Source organism: Canis aureus, chromosome 4, assembly GCF_053574225.1.
Source record: "Canis aureus isolate CA01 chromosome 4, VMU_Caureus_v.1.0, whole genome shotgun sequence".
Taxonomy (NCBI): Eukaryota; Metazoa; Chordata; class Mammalia; order Carnivora; family Canidae; genus Canis; species Canis aureus.
Genome location: NC_135614.1, coordinates 36,722,093 through 36,741,741, shown reverse-complemented (window position 1 = coordinate 36,741,741; position 19,649 = coordinate 36,722,093). Strand labels below are relative to the sequence as shown.

The 19,649-nt window shown below is 42.4% G+C and overlaps 3 protein-coding genes across 15 annotated transcripts in view; 2 read left to right on the top strand and 1 right to left on the bottom strand.

Annotated features, from left to right (window-relative positions):
- Positions 1 to 10,242, top strand: part of LOC144312518 (anthrax toxin receptor-like) — a 35,854-nt gene extending 25,612 nt beyond the window's left edge. For 2 of the 5 annotated variants that reach the window (XM_077895303.1, XM_077895304.1), the window contains one exon: positions 4 to 256. In XM_077895303.1, the coding sequence (XP_077751429.1) occupies positions 4 to 51 (48 nt within the window). In that variant the 3' untranslated portion in view covers positions 52 to 256. Of the gene's footprint in view, positions 1 to 3 lie in introns of all 5 variants that reach the window. The other 3 variants (XR_013378009.1, XR_013378008.1, XM_077895302.1) reach the window with 3 other exon arrangements.
- The window catches only part of ZNF488 (zinc finger protein 488), a 50,935-nt gene extending 38,512 nt beyond the window's left edge, over positions 1 to 12,423 (bottom strand). The window contains exons 1-3 of one of the 7 annotated variants that reach the window (XR_013378017.1): positions 11,940 to 12,180; positions 9,555 to 9,962; positions 414 to 908 (exon numbers count right to left, since the gene is read on the bottom strand). The gene's annotated coding sequence lies outside the window, so the exon portion shown is untranslated. The other 6 variants (XR_013378015.1, XR_013378013.1, XR_013378016.1 and 3 more) reach the window with 6 other exon arrangements.
- Positions 11,910 to 19,649, top strand: part of ANTXRL (ANTXR like) — a 31,780-nt gene continuing 24,040 nt past the window's right edge. Inside the window, exon 1 of one of the 3 annotated variants that reach the window (XM_077895306.1) lies at positions 11,910 to 12,689. In XM_077895306.1, the coding sequence (XP_077751432.1) occupies positions 12,115 to 12,689 (575 nt within the window). In that variant the 5' untranslated portion in view covers positions 11,910 to 12,114. The remainder of the gene's footprint in view (positions 12,690 to 19,649) is intronic. The other 2 variants (XM_077895308.1, XM_077895305.1) reach the window with 2 other exon arrangements.

Here is a 19,649-nt window from a genome sequence, read left to right as displayed (position 1 = left end):
CAGTGTCCGTGCTTCAACTTCATCCTAGTGAACCCCCACTGCAGGCCATGACTCTATATATGAGATATATCCATATTGCTCCCGCCAGGATAACGCACCTGGTGTCCTCTGGATGCAGACATGGATGCCTCCCACTCCCCACAGCTTGCTCTTCATCGGTCGTGAAGGGCTTGGGTGTGTGGGCTTTGGGCCAAATTTTGCTCTTTGGAAAAAGCCCAAAACATCTTTGAAATATGAATACAACCTCTTTCCCCACTCCCTGGCTGTTACTTAATCTCTTGGGCAAGTTATTTAACCTCCCAATGCTTGTTTCCTCATCGAAAAGATGGGAATAATGATGTTTCCTCTACCAGATGGCCCTGAAGGGGGACAGAAGTCCCCATTTATTGACTGTGTAAATGGCTACATGCCAGAGGCTTAACACTTTATTGCACACAATTTTTACAGTAACTGCAGGAGGGAAGTTACATGTGCATTCACCCTCAAACTTCCAAATGCCAAACACAGCACTGCCTTCCAGATTCTTGAGACTGCTGTGGGTCTGGATTCTTCCAATTGCAGTTTTAGATATCCATCCAACGTCTAGCTCTACCCGTGGTATTATCTAAGTCTTAATAATGGAAACAAAAGGAGGAAGAAATCTGATGATGAATATTTAATAGTTATAATGAGAAGGAGGAGAAGAAAATGATGTGGCCAGACGTGGCCTGTCCCCAAGGAGCCCATGCCAGCCCCAGATGCTCATCTCTTGTCAAAGGACTCACGGGCCTTCCCCAGGGTCAACGTCAGACTGTGAGTCTCATCCAGCTCCAGGCTTCATGCACCTCTCCTGTGATCCACCTCTCAGATGGCCTGGGCGGGTACGTGATGTCATCTCCGGGGTCGGGTCATGCCCTGGCCAGTGCGTTCTAGGTCAAGAACACAGCTGCTTGGTGCTGCCCCTCTCCTTCCTCCTATGTGGACCTACTACTGCCTTTGCACCTGGAGGATACACTCAGGACGTTCCATGGATCTATGCAGCCCTTGTTCTCCTTGCTCCCGTGCCTGTTTAAGGGACCCTTTGCTGTCCCTCCGCGCTCCTCAATAGCCTCAGTTCATTCTGGGCGCTCACCCCCTGACACCATCTGCTCGTCCTCGTCACTCTGCTGTGTGTGCCCTGAGAAGGGTTCTCTTGTCCTCCGTGGATCTTTTCAGTGTGAGCCCAGCAAGACAGCCCTCAGAGTCACACAGACATCTCTCCGTACCACTTCGTGGTCTTCCTATTGAAAGGACCTGATTTCAATCCCAGACTCTCCAACCTTTCATGAGCCCTAGGTCACAGGATCATGAAATGATGATTTTTGAAACTCTAAAACTGAGCTCCCCAAGTTGACGGGGTATCTGACCATTCTGGTCTTCCCTATCATAGGGGTACTTCTCCCTTATGTAGCCCAACCCTCCTGGGCTACAAAGCAGGGTTCTAGCGACCACCCTAGGAAGTGCTGCATTGTGAGGAATGAACCATCATGGACCCCATTTCATTATTACCTATTCCAAGGCTCTGGAGCTGTCCTGCCTCCTTGCCCTCCCCAAGCCATTTCACTCAGATATGAAATGGCAGGTCTGTGACCTCACAATTCATAGGTATCAGGGAGCTTAACTACCCTTGGAGGGTTGGACTGCAGAAGGTAGAAATGCTGGAAATTAAATGGAATGGTTTCTGATTAGGCTAAGTTTGTACCAAGGCTTGAAAAATCTTTTCCCCTTTAGTGAAGGAAGATAAATAGGGAAGTAAAGTCTCACATAACTGAAATTGTTGGTGCAACTGCAGTCAGGTATGTGGGTTGGTGCTTGCACTGAGCCAGGGATGCAGAGCAAATAAGATTAAGGACAAGAAAATCCTGGAGGAACTGAAAGGAAAACCAGCCCTGAGTCAATCATTCAATAAATGACTTCAGTCATTCAGTAGATGTTTTGTGTGGCCTGAGAGCCTGGTCTGCTCCCACCCAGGCATGGGAGCTGAGTGCAGCTCCAGAAACCCTATCTAGAACACTTGGAAGCTGCACAGCCAACAACACTTGAGCAGAGAGTACAGCAAACAGACCTGATCATCTGCAGAGAACAGCCAGAGGCACCATTTGGTCAGCAAACTTTGGGGAGCAAGTTGACGCTTGATTTAAGACCACAAAGAGTTCTGGCCTGGGAGCCTAGTTCTCATGCTCTGCTTAGTCAGGGAACTAATTCATAGTCCCCAACCCCACCCAACACACTCTGCTGAGTGAGGCTCCAGGCCCCTCCTGACCAGAAAGCCTGACCACGAATATCTGCAGGACTGCTTGGAGCTGCCTCTCCTAGTCTGCCCAGCCAGTTCATTCACTCATTCATAGCCCCACCCACTGCTAAGCCCCAGCCCACCCATAGCTCCTTGCCCACTTAACCAGAAAGCCTAGCTGAATCCTCAGGAAACTGCACAGACCAGCAACACTTGAACAGATGCTCTGGTGTGCACAGCTGGTCATCTGCAAAGGAAAGCTAGTGACACCTTTTGCCCAAGGAACTTCTGGTGTGGGTTGAATTGAGCCAAGAGCACAAATAAAGCCTTATGGTCTTGTAGCTGGTTCTGTGGCTCTGCCCAGGCAAGAAAATTCATCCACAGCCCCACCTGTTCATATAGCGTTCAGCCTCCCCTTCCATGGAACCTAACTGGGGCACACAGGAGACCACAGAAGCCCCCCAGCAGCCATGGCGACGGTGACACTTCAGCAGAGAACACAGCCCATGGTTCTCCCCATCTACAGAGCAAGACCCCAGTGACCCTGTCTGGCCATGGAATTCAGTGCATAGTCTTTCCTGCTTCATATCCCCAAACAATGAGCTGTGCTGACCCTAGACCTATTCTACTGCCACATCAGGGCAGGGAAACTGATTCACAGCCCCACCTACTACAGCATATAGTGTCAGTCCCAATCCTCCAGTGAGCCGGACTAGAGAACCCAGGCAACTGCAGCCCTGTTCCACAGTTTCATGTGGGGAGATAACTAAGCCCATGGTTCTCAGCCACTAGCAACAAACGCCCGACCTCAGAGCGCAGTCAGCGGCCCTGCCCTAAAATAGACTCTGATAACAAGCCTCACCTGTCTAAGGACATGACAGCAGACACATTCAGAAACCTGAACTGCACTGTCTGTTGAAGAACTATCTGTGCTGAAGTGAACCAGTAAAGTCTGGAAAAGGAGATCATTTACTCCAACATGCAGATATCAACATAAAAAATGAAGAATCACAAAAAAAAAAAAAATCAGGTAAACATGACATCACCAAAGGAAACAAATATATATATAACTCTAATAACCTATCCTAAAGAAATGGAGAATTATAAGTGTCAGATGAATTCAGGATAATCTTGTTAAAGAAGTAAACTGCAAGAACACACAGAGAGATGACTAAATAAACTTAAGACAACAATGTATGAACAAAATGATAAATTCAACAAAGAAATAGAAAACATCAAAAGAAATCCAACAAAAACCCTTGCATTGAAAACTACAATGAAAAAAAAAAAACTACAATGACTGAAATGAAAAATTCAATAGGGAGCTTCAAAAGAAGACTCATTCAATGGTCTAGAAGCCAGGACATTTGAAATTATCCAGTCAGTGGAGCAAAAGTCAAAAAGAACGGAAAAGAGAAAGGAAATCCCGTATCTGCACTATGGTAATTCCAGCATGAAAAGAGAATGAGAAGGGGACAGAAAGTATATTTAAAGCAATAATGGCCACAAGATTCTCAAATCTGGGAAGAGTAGTGTACATCCAGATCCACGAAATACAAAGGACCCTAAACAGGTTAAATCTGAGTAGGGATACACTGAGACACATTATAATTAAATTGTAGAAATCAAAGACAAAGAATTTTGAAAGCAGCTAGAGAAAAGAAGTTACATAGGAGAAAACCTCGTTAAGACTGTTGGCAGATTGGGCACCTGTGGCTCAGTGGTTGAGCATCTGCTTTCAACTCGGCATGATCCCAGGATCCTGGGATTGAGTCCTGCATCGGGCTCTCTGCGTGGAGCCTACTTCTCCCTCTGCCTACGTCTCTGCCTCTCTCACTGTGTCTCTCATGAATAAATAAAATCTTTTTTTTAAACAACAATAACAACAACAGAGGTAGCTATACTTAAATGAGACAAAATAGACTTTAAACCAAAAACGGTAAAAAAGAAACAGAGGTCATTATATAACGATTAAGGGATCAGTCCATCAAGAAAATATAACAATTGTAAATATTTAGGCACCCAACTTCGGATCACCTAAGTGTATAAAGCAAAAATTAACAGAACTAAAATGAAAAGTGAACATCGATACAAAAATACTTTGGGGAATTTAATACCCCGCTCCCAATAGTGGATAAATCAAGACAGAATCAATATGGAAACAGTGGATTTGAACACTATAGACCAGACCTAACGGATATATATACAACATTCTATCTGAAAAGAGCAGAATTCAATTCTTCTCAAGAGCCCATGAAACTTTTTCTAGAATAGACCATGCTTTAGGCCACAAAGCAAATTTTAGCAAATGCAAGAAGACTATAATCATACCAAGTATCTTCTCTCACCACGATGGCAAGAAACTAAAAAATCAATAAAAGGAGGAAAACCAGAAAACTCACAAATACATAGAAATTAAACAATGTCCTGAATAATTTAATAGATCAAAGAAGACCTTAAAAGAAGAATTTAAAATTATGTTGAGATAAGTGAAAATGGAAACACAACAAGCCAAAACTTTTGGGATGCAGCAAAAACAATTCTAGGAAGTTCACAGCAATAAATGCCTACTTTACAAAACAAGAAAGATCTCAAATACATGACCTAACTCTGCACTTTAAGGAACTAAAAAGAGAGGAACAAACTGAGCCCAAAGTTAGCAGCAGAAAAAAAATAATAATAAAGATTGGAACAGAAATAAATGAAATAGAAAACAGGAAAACAATAGAAAAATTACCATAACTAGGAGTTGGTTCTTTGAAAAGATAAACTGAAAAACCTATAGCTAGACTAACCAAGGAAAAAAAAGAGGACCAAATAAAAAAAATCATATATGAAAAAGGAAACATTGTAACTGATACCACAGAAGTACAAAGGACCATAAGAGTCCACTATGAATAAATACGTACCAACAAACTGTACAACCTAGAAGATATGGAAAAATTCTTAGAAACATATAACCTACCAAGATTAAATCAGAACAAAAATAGAAAAGCTGAACAGACCAATTACTAATAAGCAGACTGAATCAGTAATCAAAAATTTCCCAATGAAGAAAAGCCCAGAACCAGATGGCTTCACTGGTGAATTTTACTAAATTTTTAAAAAGAATTTAATGCCAAATCTTTCTCCAAATCTCCCCCCCCCCCCCAAAAAAAAAATCAAAGAGGAGAAAATACTCAGAGACTCATTTTATGAGGCCAGCATTACCCTCATACCAAAGCCAGAAAGGATACTACCAAGAAGGAAAACTGCAAATCAATATCCTTGATGCAAATATAGATTCAAAATTCTCTTGTTAAAAAAATGTTTATTTATTTATTCATGAGAGACACAGACTGAGAGAGAGAGGCAGAGACATAGGCAAAGGGAGAAGCAGGCTCCTTGCAGGGAGCACAATAAGGGACCCGATCCCAGATCCCGGGATCACAACCAGAGCCAACGGCAGGTGCCCAACTACTGGGCCACCCAGGCATCCCTGATGCAAAATTCTCAATAAAATACTAGCAAATCAGGGATCCCTGGGTGGCGCAGCGGTTTGGCGCCTGCCTTTGGCCCAGGGTGCGATCCTGGAGACCCGGGATCGAATCCCACATCAGGCTCCCGGTGCATGGAGCCTGCTTCTCCCTCTGCCTGTGTCTCTGCCTCTCTCTCTCTCTCTGTGACTATCATAAATAAATAAAAATTAAAAAATATATATATATAAAAAAAATACTAGCAAATCAAATTCAGCAGCACATTAAAAGGATCATTAATCATGATCAAGTGTCATTTATCCACAACATGCAAGAATGGGTTCACCACCCACAAATAAATAAATGTGATGTATCACATTAATAGAATGAAAAAATCATATGACCATCTCAACAGATGAAGAGAAAGCACTTGACAAAATTCAAACTTACTCATTATAAAAATTCTTAACAAATTAGGTAGAGAAGGAACATACTTCAGCGTTATAAAGGCCACATAGGACAAACCCATAGCTATCATACTCACTAGGAAAGGTTGAAATATTTTCCTTTAAGATCAGAAAAGAGAAGAATATCCACTCCCACCACTCCAACTCAACACAGCACTAGAAGTCCTAGCCAGACAGAGCAGTAAGGTAAGGAGGAAAAATGCATCAGAATTGGAAGAGAAGGGATCCCTGGGTGGCGCAGCGGTTTGCTGCCTGCCTTTGGCCCAGGGCGTGATCCTGGAGACCGGGGATCGAATCCCACGTCGGGCTCCTGGTGCATGGAGCCTGCTTCTCCCTCTGCCTGTGTCTCTGCCTCTCTCTCTCTCTCTCTGTGACTATCATAAATAAATTAAAAAAAAAAAAAGAATTGGAAGAGAAGAAGTAAAATTGACTCCATTTGCAGATGAGATGAATTTATATATAGGAAATCCTAATGACTCCACTTAAAACTATTATATCTAATTTTGAATACAGTAAAGTTGCAGAGTACAAAATTAACATATACAAAATAGTAGCATTTCTATATGAATGCAAGTATTTAACAACAAATTACCCAAAAATAAATAAAGAAAGCAATCCCCTTACAATAGCATCAAAACAATGAAATACTTAGGAAAATTTAACCAAGGAAATAAAAGATCTCTACATTGAAAACTTAAAGACATTAATGAAAGAAATTGAAGACAAATAAATGGAAAGGAACTATGATCATGGGTTGGAAGAATTAATACTATTGACATATCCATACTACCGAAAGCCATCTATAAATTCAATGCAATCCCTATTAATATTACAATGGCATTTTTACAAGAATATAAAACAATCTTAAAACTTATACAGAACTACAAAAGACTCCAAGTAACCAAAACAATCCTGAGAAAGAAGAGCAAAGAGAGAAGCATCACACTTCCTGATTTCAAGGTGTATTATAAAAGCTATAGCGATCAAAACAGTACGGTACCACTATAAAAACAGACACACAGACCAGTGGAACAGAATCAAAAGCCTAGAAATAAACCCATGAATATTCAGGCAGCTAATATTTGACAAGGGAGCTCAGCATACTCAATGGGAAAATGATGATCTCTTCAATAAAAGGTGCTGGGAAAATAGGATTCACATGTAAAAGGATGAAAGTACACCCCTATCTTATCTATCTTATAACCCTCACAAGAATGAACTCAAAATGGATTACAAATTTAAATATAAGACTTTAAATCATAAAGTTCCTAGAAAAAAACGTAGGAAAAGTCTTCTTGACATTAGCCTTGCTGATGATTTTTTGGATATGACATCTAAAGCACAAGCAACAAAAGCAAAAATAAATAAGTTGGAGTATATCAGGCTCAAAGGCTTCCAAAGAGCAAAAGAAACAATCAACAAAATGAAAAAAACTTACAGAATGGGAAAAAATTTTGCAAATGTCCATATGTCTGATAAGAAGCATTTAACCACACATTATCCAAAAAGAAGTAAAGTAATCCCATTTGCAGTAATATCAAAACAAGATACCTCGGAATAAATTTAATAAACGGGCAAAAGATCTCTATACTGAAAATTTAAAGATATTAATGAAAGAAATTTAAGAAGACACAAATAAATGGAAATGTATCCCAAGTTCATAGATTGGAAGAATTAATATTGTTAAAATGCCCCCAAGTATATAAAGAACACATAACTCAATAGCAAAGAAACAAATACTCTAATTCAAAAAATAAACAAAGGATCTAAACATTTTTCCATATAAAATATATAAATTGCCAACAGGTACATAATAGGTGATGAACATCACTAATCAAAAGGGAAATTCAATCACAATCACAATAATGTTTCACTCATGCCTGTTAGAATAGTTATCATCAAAAAAATAAGAGGTAACAAGTGCTGGTAAAGATGTGGAAAAAGGTGAACACTTATGCACTATTGGTGGGATTGTAAATTTGTAGAGCCAATATAAGTTTCCCCCCAAATTTTAAAATAGAACTACTATATGATCCAGCAATCCCAGTTCTGGGAATATATATGTGGAAGAGATATCTGCACCCCCATGTGTATTACTCCATTATTTACAGTAACCACGACATGCAAGCAACCTAGTGGCCACCAAGTGCTGAATGAACGAACTAGTTGTGGCATATGTATAAAATGGAATATTATTCATCCAGAAAAAGGAAATCCTGCCATTTGCAACAACATGAACGAAAACTGAGAACATTACGGTAAGTGAAATAAATCAGAGAAATACAAATACTGTATGGTCTCACTTATATGTGAAATCTAAAATAAAAAAAATTAAAAACATAGAAGAAGAGATCATGTTTGTGGTTACCAGAGGCAGGAATAGGAGGAGGCACTTGTTTATAAAATAAACAAGTAATAGAAGTGTAAGCACGACACTGCTTTACTGTATATTTGAAAGTGTTTAGGACAGTAGATTCTAAGAACTCTCACCACAGGAAAAACTTTGTTTCTTTTTCTTTTTTGTATCTACATTAGATGATGAATGTCAACTACATTTATTGTGGTAACCATTTCAACACTGTATCAAATTATTATGCTGTAGGCATTAAACTTATACAATGTTGTATGTCGATTACATCTAAATAAAACTGGGAAAAAGAATCTTGGTTAATAAATGCAGAAGAAAAAATAAAATTTGAAATAACTATTTTGCAACTCTTATTGAAATTATAGATTCAGATATCTATAGTAGTTTTAACCATCAGATAAAATGTCAGAGGATTTAATCATGAGTTGAAATGCTAGAGGATTTAACAGTGTAACAGACTCACAAACCTGATCCCATTGACCAATGGGATCTTAGCATCAGTAAGAGTGCAACTATCAACATGTGTCTCCACACGTAATGCAGGAAGAATAACATCAACAATACCAAAATGAACCAAAAATTCACCAAGCTTCTAGCTTCTAACTACAGGCTTACGGGAAACTTGATGATAGTATAAAAGGTAATGAGATGATTAGGAAACAATTGACCAAATCGGAAATGTGGGAAATTCTACAAAATGCCTGTTTTTTTTTTTTAACATAAATTGGATTAAATAAAAGGTGAAATAATAGTAACAACAACAATGATAATGGAGATATATTCTATATCTCTGTGTTGTGCTTCATACTTTTAAAAAGTTAAGACTAATTTTCACCCTCAGGAGGGTGAAAATCATCCCTGTTGTGAATGCATACAGTAAGAAAAGACTAAGTTACAGTAGAAATTATAAAGATTAGTACAGAGCAGAAATATAAAAATCAAGTATATTCTGAACAACTTTATACCACTATACATGACACCTAAAATGATTTATGAAAGAAATAGAGGGGTACCTGGGTGGCTCAGTGGTGAAGCATCTGCTTTTGGCTCCAGTCATGATCCTGGTCATGATCCCTGCAGGGAGCCTGCTTCTCCCTCTGCCTGTGTCTCTGCCTCTCTCTCTGTGTCTCTCATGAATGAATAAATAAAATCTTTTAAAAATAAATGAATAATAATAAAGAAATAGAAACACTAAAATAGCACAGTATGCTGGTCTGCTTTGGTCGCTGTAACTAAGTACCACAGGCTGAGTGGCTTTAACAACAGAAATTTATTTTCTCAGTCTACAGGCTGGAAGACTAAGATCAAAGTGCAATCAGGGCTGGCTTCTGATGTGGATTCTCTTCCAGGATTATAGGTGGCCACTTTCTTGGTATGTCCTCACATGGTCCCCTTCTCTGTGTGTCTGTGAAAAAAGAGCTCTAAGATTTCTTATGAGGACACCTGTTCTATGGGATTAGAGTCCGCATGTAGTAATATCAGTTAATCTCAGTCACCTTCTTAAAGACCATATCTCCAATTACAGTCACATTAGCATTAGGACTTCAAAATATAAATGAGGGCAAGGGGCAGAATTCGGTCCACAACATTCAGTATATATTAAATAAATTATATCAGTAGTTTATAAACATCACAAAAAAACAAGAATAGATGATACCACACCAAATATTCAAGGGGTAGATTATTGTGATCATATTCAAAGTCTTTCCAAGAGAAAATAAAGTAAAAACACTCCCAAGTGCATTTTATAAAGCTAGTATTACATAATATCAAAATCAGATCAGAACAGGACAAAAATAGGAAATTATAAGCCAATTTTTCATGGTTGTAGGTAAAAAAAAAATTAAACTAATAGTAAACTCAATCCAGCAGTACTTTTAAAAATTACCAAGGCCAGGATAGGTTTTGTCTGTTAAATGTTAAAATTAGTTTCCCATGCACTAATGCAATACATCATACTAATAGATTACTGGTGAAAAATATATATTCATCACAATATGCAAAAAATATATAAAAAATTCATCACTTATTCAAAATTTGTAGCCAACCTAGGAAATACTCTAATCTGATACAGAATTTCTACCAAAAGCCTTCCATCAATATTATTCTTAATAGTGATACATTAGAAGTATTCTTTTTAAAGTCAAGAATGCCTCCATCACAGGTTCCAGTCAACATGTCATTGGAGAACTAGTCAGAGCAATGTTTTTGGTTTCTGGTTTTGGTTTCTATAAAAACCAAAAGATATATATTTCAGAATGAGGGAGCTTAGCAAGTTGTATGAATAATCAAATTAATATAACTGTCCACAGCACCAATAAAGTTTGAAAGCATTAATTTTTAAATGCCATTTTCAATAACAGAAGAAACAGAAGATATTTAGGGAAGGCACTTGACAAAAAAGTTAAGGTCTTCATAGGGAAATTCATATGGAAGGCACTGGAAAAGGTGTAAATAGAGACATTGCCAGGTTTGTTGATTTTGGTAGTCCAGATGGCAGATTCAAATCCAACCAAGGGTATCTATATATTTATTGTTACTGTGATCATATAGTTTGAGAGACTTTTCATAAAATCAGACAACTAAAACAAATGACAAATGCCAATATGAATTCAAAATTGGACAAATGAGGAACAATGGACATGTTGAAAGTATAGCCCATAGCAATCTCAGCTCTTACTGTTATCAAGGGCTGAGGGTGTGATCACTATAATCAATTTAGGAAAATCATAAGCCTATGATCTACATAAAACGTAAGAGGTCATCAAGAAGAAGAAGGTGGAGGGGGAGTTGAGGGAAAGAAGAAGAAAAGGAGATGAAGAAGAAGAAGGAGGAGGAGGGGGAGGAGGAGATGGTGGAGAAGGAGGAGGAGGAGTTGGAGGAGTTGGAGAAGAAGATAAAAAGAAGAGAAGGGTGGAGAAGGAGGGGAGAAGAAGAAGGAGGAGGAAGAGGAGAAGGAGGAGTAGGAGGAGAAGGAGAAGGAGAATAAGGAGGAAGAGGAGGAAAAGGAGGAGGAGGAGGAGGATAAGAAGAAGCAGTAGGAGGAGGAGGGGGAGGGGAAGGAGAAGAGAGGAAGTAGTAGTCCTTTGGGGGAAGCGAAGAGGATGTGCTACTTCCAAAATTTATATGAAAGAGCAAGTGGGTTTTCTGTGTTTTCCGCGAAGCAGGGACAAGCCCTCCCCACTCGGCTCTCTCTGCGAGTCTGATCCACAGAACCTGCGCACAGAGGAAACGATTCTCTTGTATGTCACCTGTCCGGGTGGCTTGTTACACAGCAGGAGGTAACCGGAATGTCCCCCATTCACAAAGGACTTTGGAATGCTTACATGAACCTTCTAGACCTTCTAGATCCTTCCATGCCCATGAATGACTTCAGTGTTCCCACGGATGACCATTACCATTCTGGAGCTACATAGTTCTTGACCTTCTCATCCACAGGGACGTCCTCATCTAAACCACCTCAGCGGCCTGCTTGGAGTTATAAACAGGCGGGGTCTCGAGCATTAATGGCCACCTGGGGGGTTGGGATGAGGGACAAAAGGCAGCCTCGTCTTGCCGCTCGCTCATCCAGAGATGCCAGGACTCCCGCCTGGGGCTGTTGGCAGGCAGGACACTGAGCAGAGCTGCAGGTCACAAAGTCACCATGCCAACCCTCCTGCTCATCACACAAGGCCGCCTGCCCCGGGGCGCGGGGAGAGGGGCGAGCAGGTAGTGGGGCCATCGCCCCAGAGCCAGCCGCTTGCCTCTTGCGACCTGAGGGCAGGTAGCAGGTGGAGTCGAAGGGCGCCTGGGAAGGTCTGGAGGGGCGGAGGCCCCGCGGGAGGGCTGCGCGGAGGCGGCCGCTGCGCGCCTGGGATGCGGAGCTGCGGCCTGGGGGTGCCGGGCCCCGCGCTCCTGCTGCTGCTCGTGCTGCCGCCCCCGCCGCTCAGAGCCAGGAGCCTGCACCCCACAGTCCGGGGCGGCTCGGGCGACCTGCACGGCCCGGCGCAGAGGGACAAGGGCCACCGCCACCACCTGCACACGCACGAGAAGGCGCCGCACCACCGGAGGGGCCCGAGCCACTCGAGCCACTCGGCTCCCGAGGGCCGCAGCGAGGAGCAGGGGAAGCCCTGCCACAGCGAGTACGACCTGTACTTCATCCTGGACAAGTGAGTGCCCGCCCGTACCCGGGGGGGGGGGGGGGGGGGGGGGGGGGAGGGGGGAAGCGGGGAGTGGAGGGCGCGGCCTCGGCACCCCCAAGGAACCTCTGCAGCCCCCTGTTCCCGGGGCGGGAGAGCCCCGCAAACTGGTTCTCAGGCATTTTCCTTTTGGAAAAGAAAAAAGGCGCCATGGGTTCGTGGGTGGCTCTCAGTGCGTCCTGTGACAAGGCCTGGCCCTGTGCCCCGCTGGCGCCTCGAGGAGATGGAGGCGCTGCGGGGGGGGGTGGTGGGGGGGGGGGTGGAGAGCTGCCCTGGGCGGTTCCACGAGCTGCCTGGATCTCAGCTCCTGCTGTGTGGTCCTCTGCTGTCATGTTACTGCTTACATGAAGGGGTTCAAGGAGACCCCAGCCTCTGGAAAAGGGGAGGTGGGGACAGTCTTGATCAAACCCAAGATAAGACCCTCTGCATGCCCCTTAAGCAGGGAGAGGCGCAGGTGATGGCCAGGAGCTCCTTCTGGGCGGTTATTAGAAACCAGCTGGGTTTGTGTCTGTGTGGTCCTCTGCTGTGGTGCTTTTCCCTGGAGCAGACTCTCTTTGTGCTGGGTGCCAGGGAGATGCCCTGTCGCCTCGGGGGGCTCAGAGCGTCACTGCTTAGAAAGTCCTTGGCTTTCCCTCCAAGGCTTTTGCTTCTTTCCTCAACCACCTGGACACTGCGTCTCAGCTTGTGTGTGCTTTGGGACAGCTGGGTCTGACGGGTGTCATCCTGGGGAGCCGGGCTGTGCGCTAGGCACCTTGTGCCCCTCAAAGAAGGGAGGGGGTGGACTTGCCATGCTTGGAAAGATCGGGGATGTGTCCTGGTGCCATTTCCCACTTGTCTGTTGGGTTGGGAATGAACTTTACGGGGTCAGTACTATCCGTGGTGTGACTGTGGGTGTGACTGAAGCGTATTTGGCTTCCAGAGCCCTTCCATTGCACTTCCCTCATCCTCAAAACCGCCCCAGAATGTAGAGTAGGGAAGACCTTTGCATTTGCAATCTCCTGGGAAGGGGATGGGGTCTGGAGGTCGGTTGGAGTAGCCCCAGGGGGGTGGGGGTGACAGGACTCAGGCTTCCCGGGTGCCCCGCTTGTAGCCCCCCAGTCTATAATGCCTCGGATTTCTCTTATGCTCCATGGAGGCTGATGACTAGGGAGATGCGTGCGCAGCCACCAGCTTCCAGCAGAGCCGACAGAGCTGGGAGCCCCCCTGCCACTGGAGTAAGTCCCTCCTCACTGTCCTGTGGAGGAACTTCGGAGTTGTTCCGGGCAGGTCTTCCTCAATGATATTTGGCACAGTCCAAGGGGATGTGACTTCTTCTTAGGCATTAGGGTTGGGGGTAAAAAGAGATTTTTGATGACTGATTCAATATTCTTGCTGGTTATGGGTCTGTTCAGGTTTTCTCTTTTTCTTCCTGTTTCAGTTTGGGTAGTTTACGTGTTTCTAGCAATGCATCCATTTCTCCCACACTGCCAGTTTGTTGGCATATGATTGTTCATAATATTCTCTTATAATCGTATTTCTTCAATGTTGGTAGTGATCTCTTTGCTTTCATTCATGATTTTTATTTATTTGGGTTCTTTCTCTTTTCTTTTTGAGAAGTTTGACTAAGAGTTTATCTATCTTGTTAATTCTTTCAAAGAAACAGCTCCTGGTTTGGTTGATGTGTTTTTTTTTTTCTATATCATTGATTTCTGCCCTAATCTTTTTAAAATATATTTTTTATTGGAGTTCCATTTGTGAACATACAGTATAACACCCAGTGCTCATCCCCTCAAGTGCCCCCCTCAGTGCCCGTCACCCCATCCCCCCGCCCACCTCCCCTTCCACTATCCCTTGTTCGTTTCCCAGAGTTAGGAGTCTCTCATGGTTTGTCACTCTCTCTGATATTATTTATCTTCTCCTGCTGGGTTCAGGCTTTATTTGCTATTCTTTTCTCAGCTTCTACGTGTAAGGTTAGGTCGTGTATTTGAGACTTTTTTGTTTTCTTGAGGAAGGCCTGTATTGCTGTATACTTCCCTTATAGGACCACATTTGCTGCATCCCAAAGGTTTTGAACTCTCGTGTTTTCATTTTTATTTGCCCCATGTATTTTTTCAATTCTCCTTTAATCTTCTGGTTGACTCGTTCGTTCTCCAGTACAATGTTCTTTAACCTGCATGTATTTGTGGTCCTTCCAATTTTTGTCTTGTGGTTGAATTCAAGTCCAATGGCATTGTGCTCTGAAAATATTCAGGAAATAATTCCAAACTTGGTACCAGTTGAGACCTGATTTGTGACCCAGTATGTGATCTCTCCTGGAGAATGTTCCATGTGCACCTGAGAAGAATGTATTCTGTTGCTTTAGGAGAGAATGCTGTCAACATCTCTGTGAAGTCCATCTGGTCCAGTGTGTCATTCAAAGCCCTTGTTTACTTGTTGATCTGCTCAATCTGTCCATTTCTGTGAGTGGGGTGTTGTAGTCCTCTACTATTATTGTACTATTACCAATGAGTTTCTTTAATTTTGTTGTTAATTGGTTTATATATTTGGCTGCTCCCAAGTTAGGAGCATAAATATTTACAATTTCTAGATCTTCTTCTTGGATAGACCCCTTTACTATGGTATAGCGTCCTTCTTCATCCCTTATTACAATCTTTGGTTTAAAATCTAGTTTGTGTGACATGAGGATTGCTACCCCGTCTTTCTTCTGATGTCCATGAGCATGATAATAAATGGTTCTCCACCCCCTCACTTTCAATCTGGAGGTGTCTTGGGTCTAAAATAAGTCACTTGGGGCACCTGGGTGGCTCAGTGGTTGAGTGTCTGCCTTCTGCTCAGGGCATGACCCTGGGGTCCTGGGATCGAGACCTGCATGGGCTCCCCACAGGGAGCCTGCTTCTCCCTCTGCCTGGGTCTCTGCCTCTCTCTCTGTGTCTCTCATGAATAAATAAAATATTTTTTAAAAAATGAGTCTCTTGTAAGCATATTGATGAGTCTTAATTTTTTAATCCATTCTGGTATTGTCTCTTGGAGTATTTAGTCCATTTACCTTCAGATTAATTAGTGAAAGATATTAATTTATTTGATTACCTGTAAGTCGCTGTTCCTGTAGACTGTCTCTGTTCCTTACTGGTCTTTGTTATTTTGGGGCTCTCTCCACCCAAGGGATCCCCTTTAATATTCCTTAACAGGGCTAGTTTAGTGTCTACAGATTCCTTTAGTTTTTGTATGTCCTAGAAACTCTTTACCTCTTCTTCTATTCTGAATGACAGCTTTCCTGAATACAGTATTCTTGGCTGCATGTTTTTCTCATTTAGCACCTTGAATATATCACGCTGGTCCTTTCTGCCTGCCAGGGGTCTGTGGACAGGTCCACCGCCAGCATTATGTGTCTGCCCTTGTAGGTTAAGGACCTCTTGTCCCCAGCTGCTTCAGGATTTTCTCTTTATCTTTGAATTTGCAAACTGCACTATTATATGTCAGGGTGTTGACATATTTCTGTTGATTTTGAGGGAAGTTCTCTGTGCCTCCTGGACTTGATTGCCTGTTTCCTCCCCCGGATTATGGAAGTTCTCAGCTATAATTTGTTCAAATAAACCTTCTGCCCCTCTCTCCTCTCCTCATCTTCTGGGATTCCTATTATGCAGATATTAATTTGCCTTCTGGAATTTCCCTTCGTGGGAAGTTTCCCTTCGTGATCTAACAGTATGTTTCTTCTCTCTTCTTTTTAGCTTCCTTACTTTCCATAATTTTACATTCTGTATTACTGATTCTTCCTTCTGCTTCATTCATTCTCATTTTATAGCCTCCCCTTGGGACTGTATCTTGGTAATAGCATGTTTAATTTTGGCCTGACTAGATTTTAGTTCTTTTATTTCTACAGCAAGGGATTCCATAGTGTCTTCTATGCTTTTTCAAGCCCAGCTCATATCTTTAGAATCATTGTATTAAATTCTAGTTCAGACATCTTACTTATGTCTTGATTAAATCCCCAGTAGTGAGTCCTACCTCCTGTTCTTTCGGGTTTTGTTGTTGTTGTTGTTGTTGTTGTTTTAAAGATTGTATTTATTTATTCATAGAGATAGATAGATAGATAGATAGATAGATAGAGAGAGAGGCAGAGACACAGAGGGAGAAGCAGGCATCATACAGAGAGCCTGACATGAGACTCGATCCAGGATCTCCAGGATCATGCCCTGGGCTGCAGGGGGTGCTAAACCGCTGCGCCACTGGGGCTGCCCCTGTTCTTTCTTTCTTTCGGGGTGAATTTCTCCACTTCATTTGTCCAGAAAAGAAGAAAGAAGAAATAAAACAATAACAACAGAAAAAAAAGAAAAAGACAAAACAAACAAAATGAGATCCTCGGTGTGTCTTTGTCTGCTTGTTAAAAGAAACTAGATCCCGAAATAAGAAAGAAATAACATATATAAATATTATATATATATGTTTATATATATAAAGTAAAATACAGTGGAAAGATACAAAGATACAAAGAAATTTCAAAATTTCTTTTAAAATTACATAAATAGGGATCCCTGGGTGGCGCAGCGGTTTGGCGCCTGCCTTTGGCCCAGGGCGCGATCCTGGAGACCCGGGATCGAATCCCACATCGGGCTCCTGGTGCATGGAGCCTGCTTCTTCCTCTGCCTGTGTCTCTGCCTCTCTCTCTCTCTCTCTCTCTGTGACTATCATAAATAAATAAAAATTTAAAAAAAAATAAAAAAAAATAAAATTACATAAATAATTTTATAATTATATAAATAATTTTATTTATTATATAAATAATTTTAAAAGAATTTTTTAATTGAAAAAATAAGAAAGTAACCAGAAAAAAATAATACTGAACGACTAAAGAATAAAAATGCCAAGAATGGGACATCTGGGTGGCTCCATGGTTAAGTGTCTGCCTTCGGCTCAGGGTGTGATCCTGGGGTCCTGGGATCGAGTCCCACATCAGGTTCCCCATAGGGAGCCTGCTTCTCCCTCTGCCTATGTCTCTGCCTCTCTCTCTTTCTGTGTCTCCCTTGAATAAATAAAATCTTTTAAAAATATATCAAGAATGCTGTACATTTTTTTTAAATTTTTTATTTATTTATGATAGTCACAGAGAGAGAGAGAGAGGCAGAGACACAGGCAGAGGGAGAAGCAGGCTCCATGCACCGGGAGCCCGACGTGGGATTCGATCCCGGGTCTCCAGGATCGTGCCCTGGGCCAAAGGCAGGCGCCAAACCGCTGCGCCACCCAGGGATCCCCAGTGTTTTCCTCCAGAGCTGAAGCTTTGCAGGACTCTGTGATCCATAAACTTGGTGCAAGCCAGTTGTTTGTGCAGGTCTTCGGGGGAGGGGCCTGCTGCACTGAGTCTCAAGTGCTCTTGCCTTGGTGAAGATGCACGTCCAGTGCGTGGGTGCTGGGGCTCTGGGTAAGCAGCATTGGACTCCACTGTGACATTGCTTTGCTCCATGAAGGCTTTCAGCACTGACAGGCCCTGCTCTCTACCCCAGAAGCTGAAAGTCCACTCCTCCCAGTCTTCAGTGAGAAGCAATCACTCTTGTCCCCCTGGTTTCTGTCACAACTCTGTATTCACCTGGCCTATGACTGAGCATTTTTATCTCAGGCATGGGACTGAGTTCAAAACTCCAAAGTTTTTAGACTCCCGCAGCTCAGACTTACATCGTTCCTCCCTGGGGGAAGGGGGAGGGTATTGCCTCACTTCTGCCTTTTGCAGGACCCTTCCCGGGAGAGTGGACACACAACCATGCAGTGGTTTGCAGGCTAAGGACCACAGAGCAGGAAGCCGGCCCTGAGACTCACTGTCCCTTGCCGGCTTCCCCACGTGGACGCCGGGGACGGTGCTGCACTCAGCCAGCCTGTTCTTCTTGTAACCTCAGGGATCCTGAGACCGCACTGTCACACCTAGGATTCTGCCCCAAGTCACAACCTGAGCACCCGAGCCCTCTAAGCCAGGGTGCTTAAGCCTACTCCCCACTGCAGCCGACTTCTCAAGGTTGCGATTTTGCACTCCGCTGCTTGGAGTGCTTGGCGGTAGCTTGCCCCGCTCGCGGTCTTCAGCTGTATTTCCCCGGATTCAGGCCCTTGCACCTCCTACCTTCCAAGAGGTGGTCACTTTGCTACTTATAGACTCACAGCATTTCTTTTCTCAGATCTCTGATTGATTGATTTATTGGGTTTTCAGAATGGTCAGATAACTATCTGGGTGTATTTGAGGGACCAGACAAACTAGCACCCACTATCCCTCCACTATCTTTTATTTGTGTATTTTCTTTGGAGAAATGCCCTGTTGAAGTCCTTTGCCCGTTTTTGAATTGAGTTGTTTGATTTTTATGTTGAGTTGTGGAGTTCCTAGTATGCTCTAGATTTCAATCCCTTTTCAGATATATGACTTGCCAATGTTCCCTCTCATTCTGTGGGTTTTCTTTTCATTTTTTGGATAGTATCTTTTGCACAAAAGTCTTTAATTTCAACGTCTGGATTAGCTATTTTTTTCTTTTATTGCCTATTTTTCGGTGTGATATCCAAAATACCATTACCAAATCTAACATCATGAAGCATTTCCTCTGTATTTTCTTCTAAACGTTTAATATTTTTAGCTCTTACATTTAGGTTTTTTATTCATTTGGGTTAATTTTTGTATAGGCGTAAGGCAAGAGCCCAACTACATTATTTCGCGTGTGGACATCCAGTTTTCCTAGCACCATTTGTTGAAAATAGCGTCCTTTCCCACATTGAATAATCTTAGCATCCTTGTCAAAAATCAATTGAACATATATATGAGGGTTTATTTGTTCTCTTTATTCTATTTCATTAATCTATGTGTCTGTCCTTGTGCCAGCACTACACTATTTTGATTATTATAGCTTTGTAATAAATCTTTGAAACCAGGAAATATGAGTCCACAAACTTTGTTTTTATCCAAGATTTTTAAAAAAGATTTTT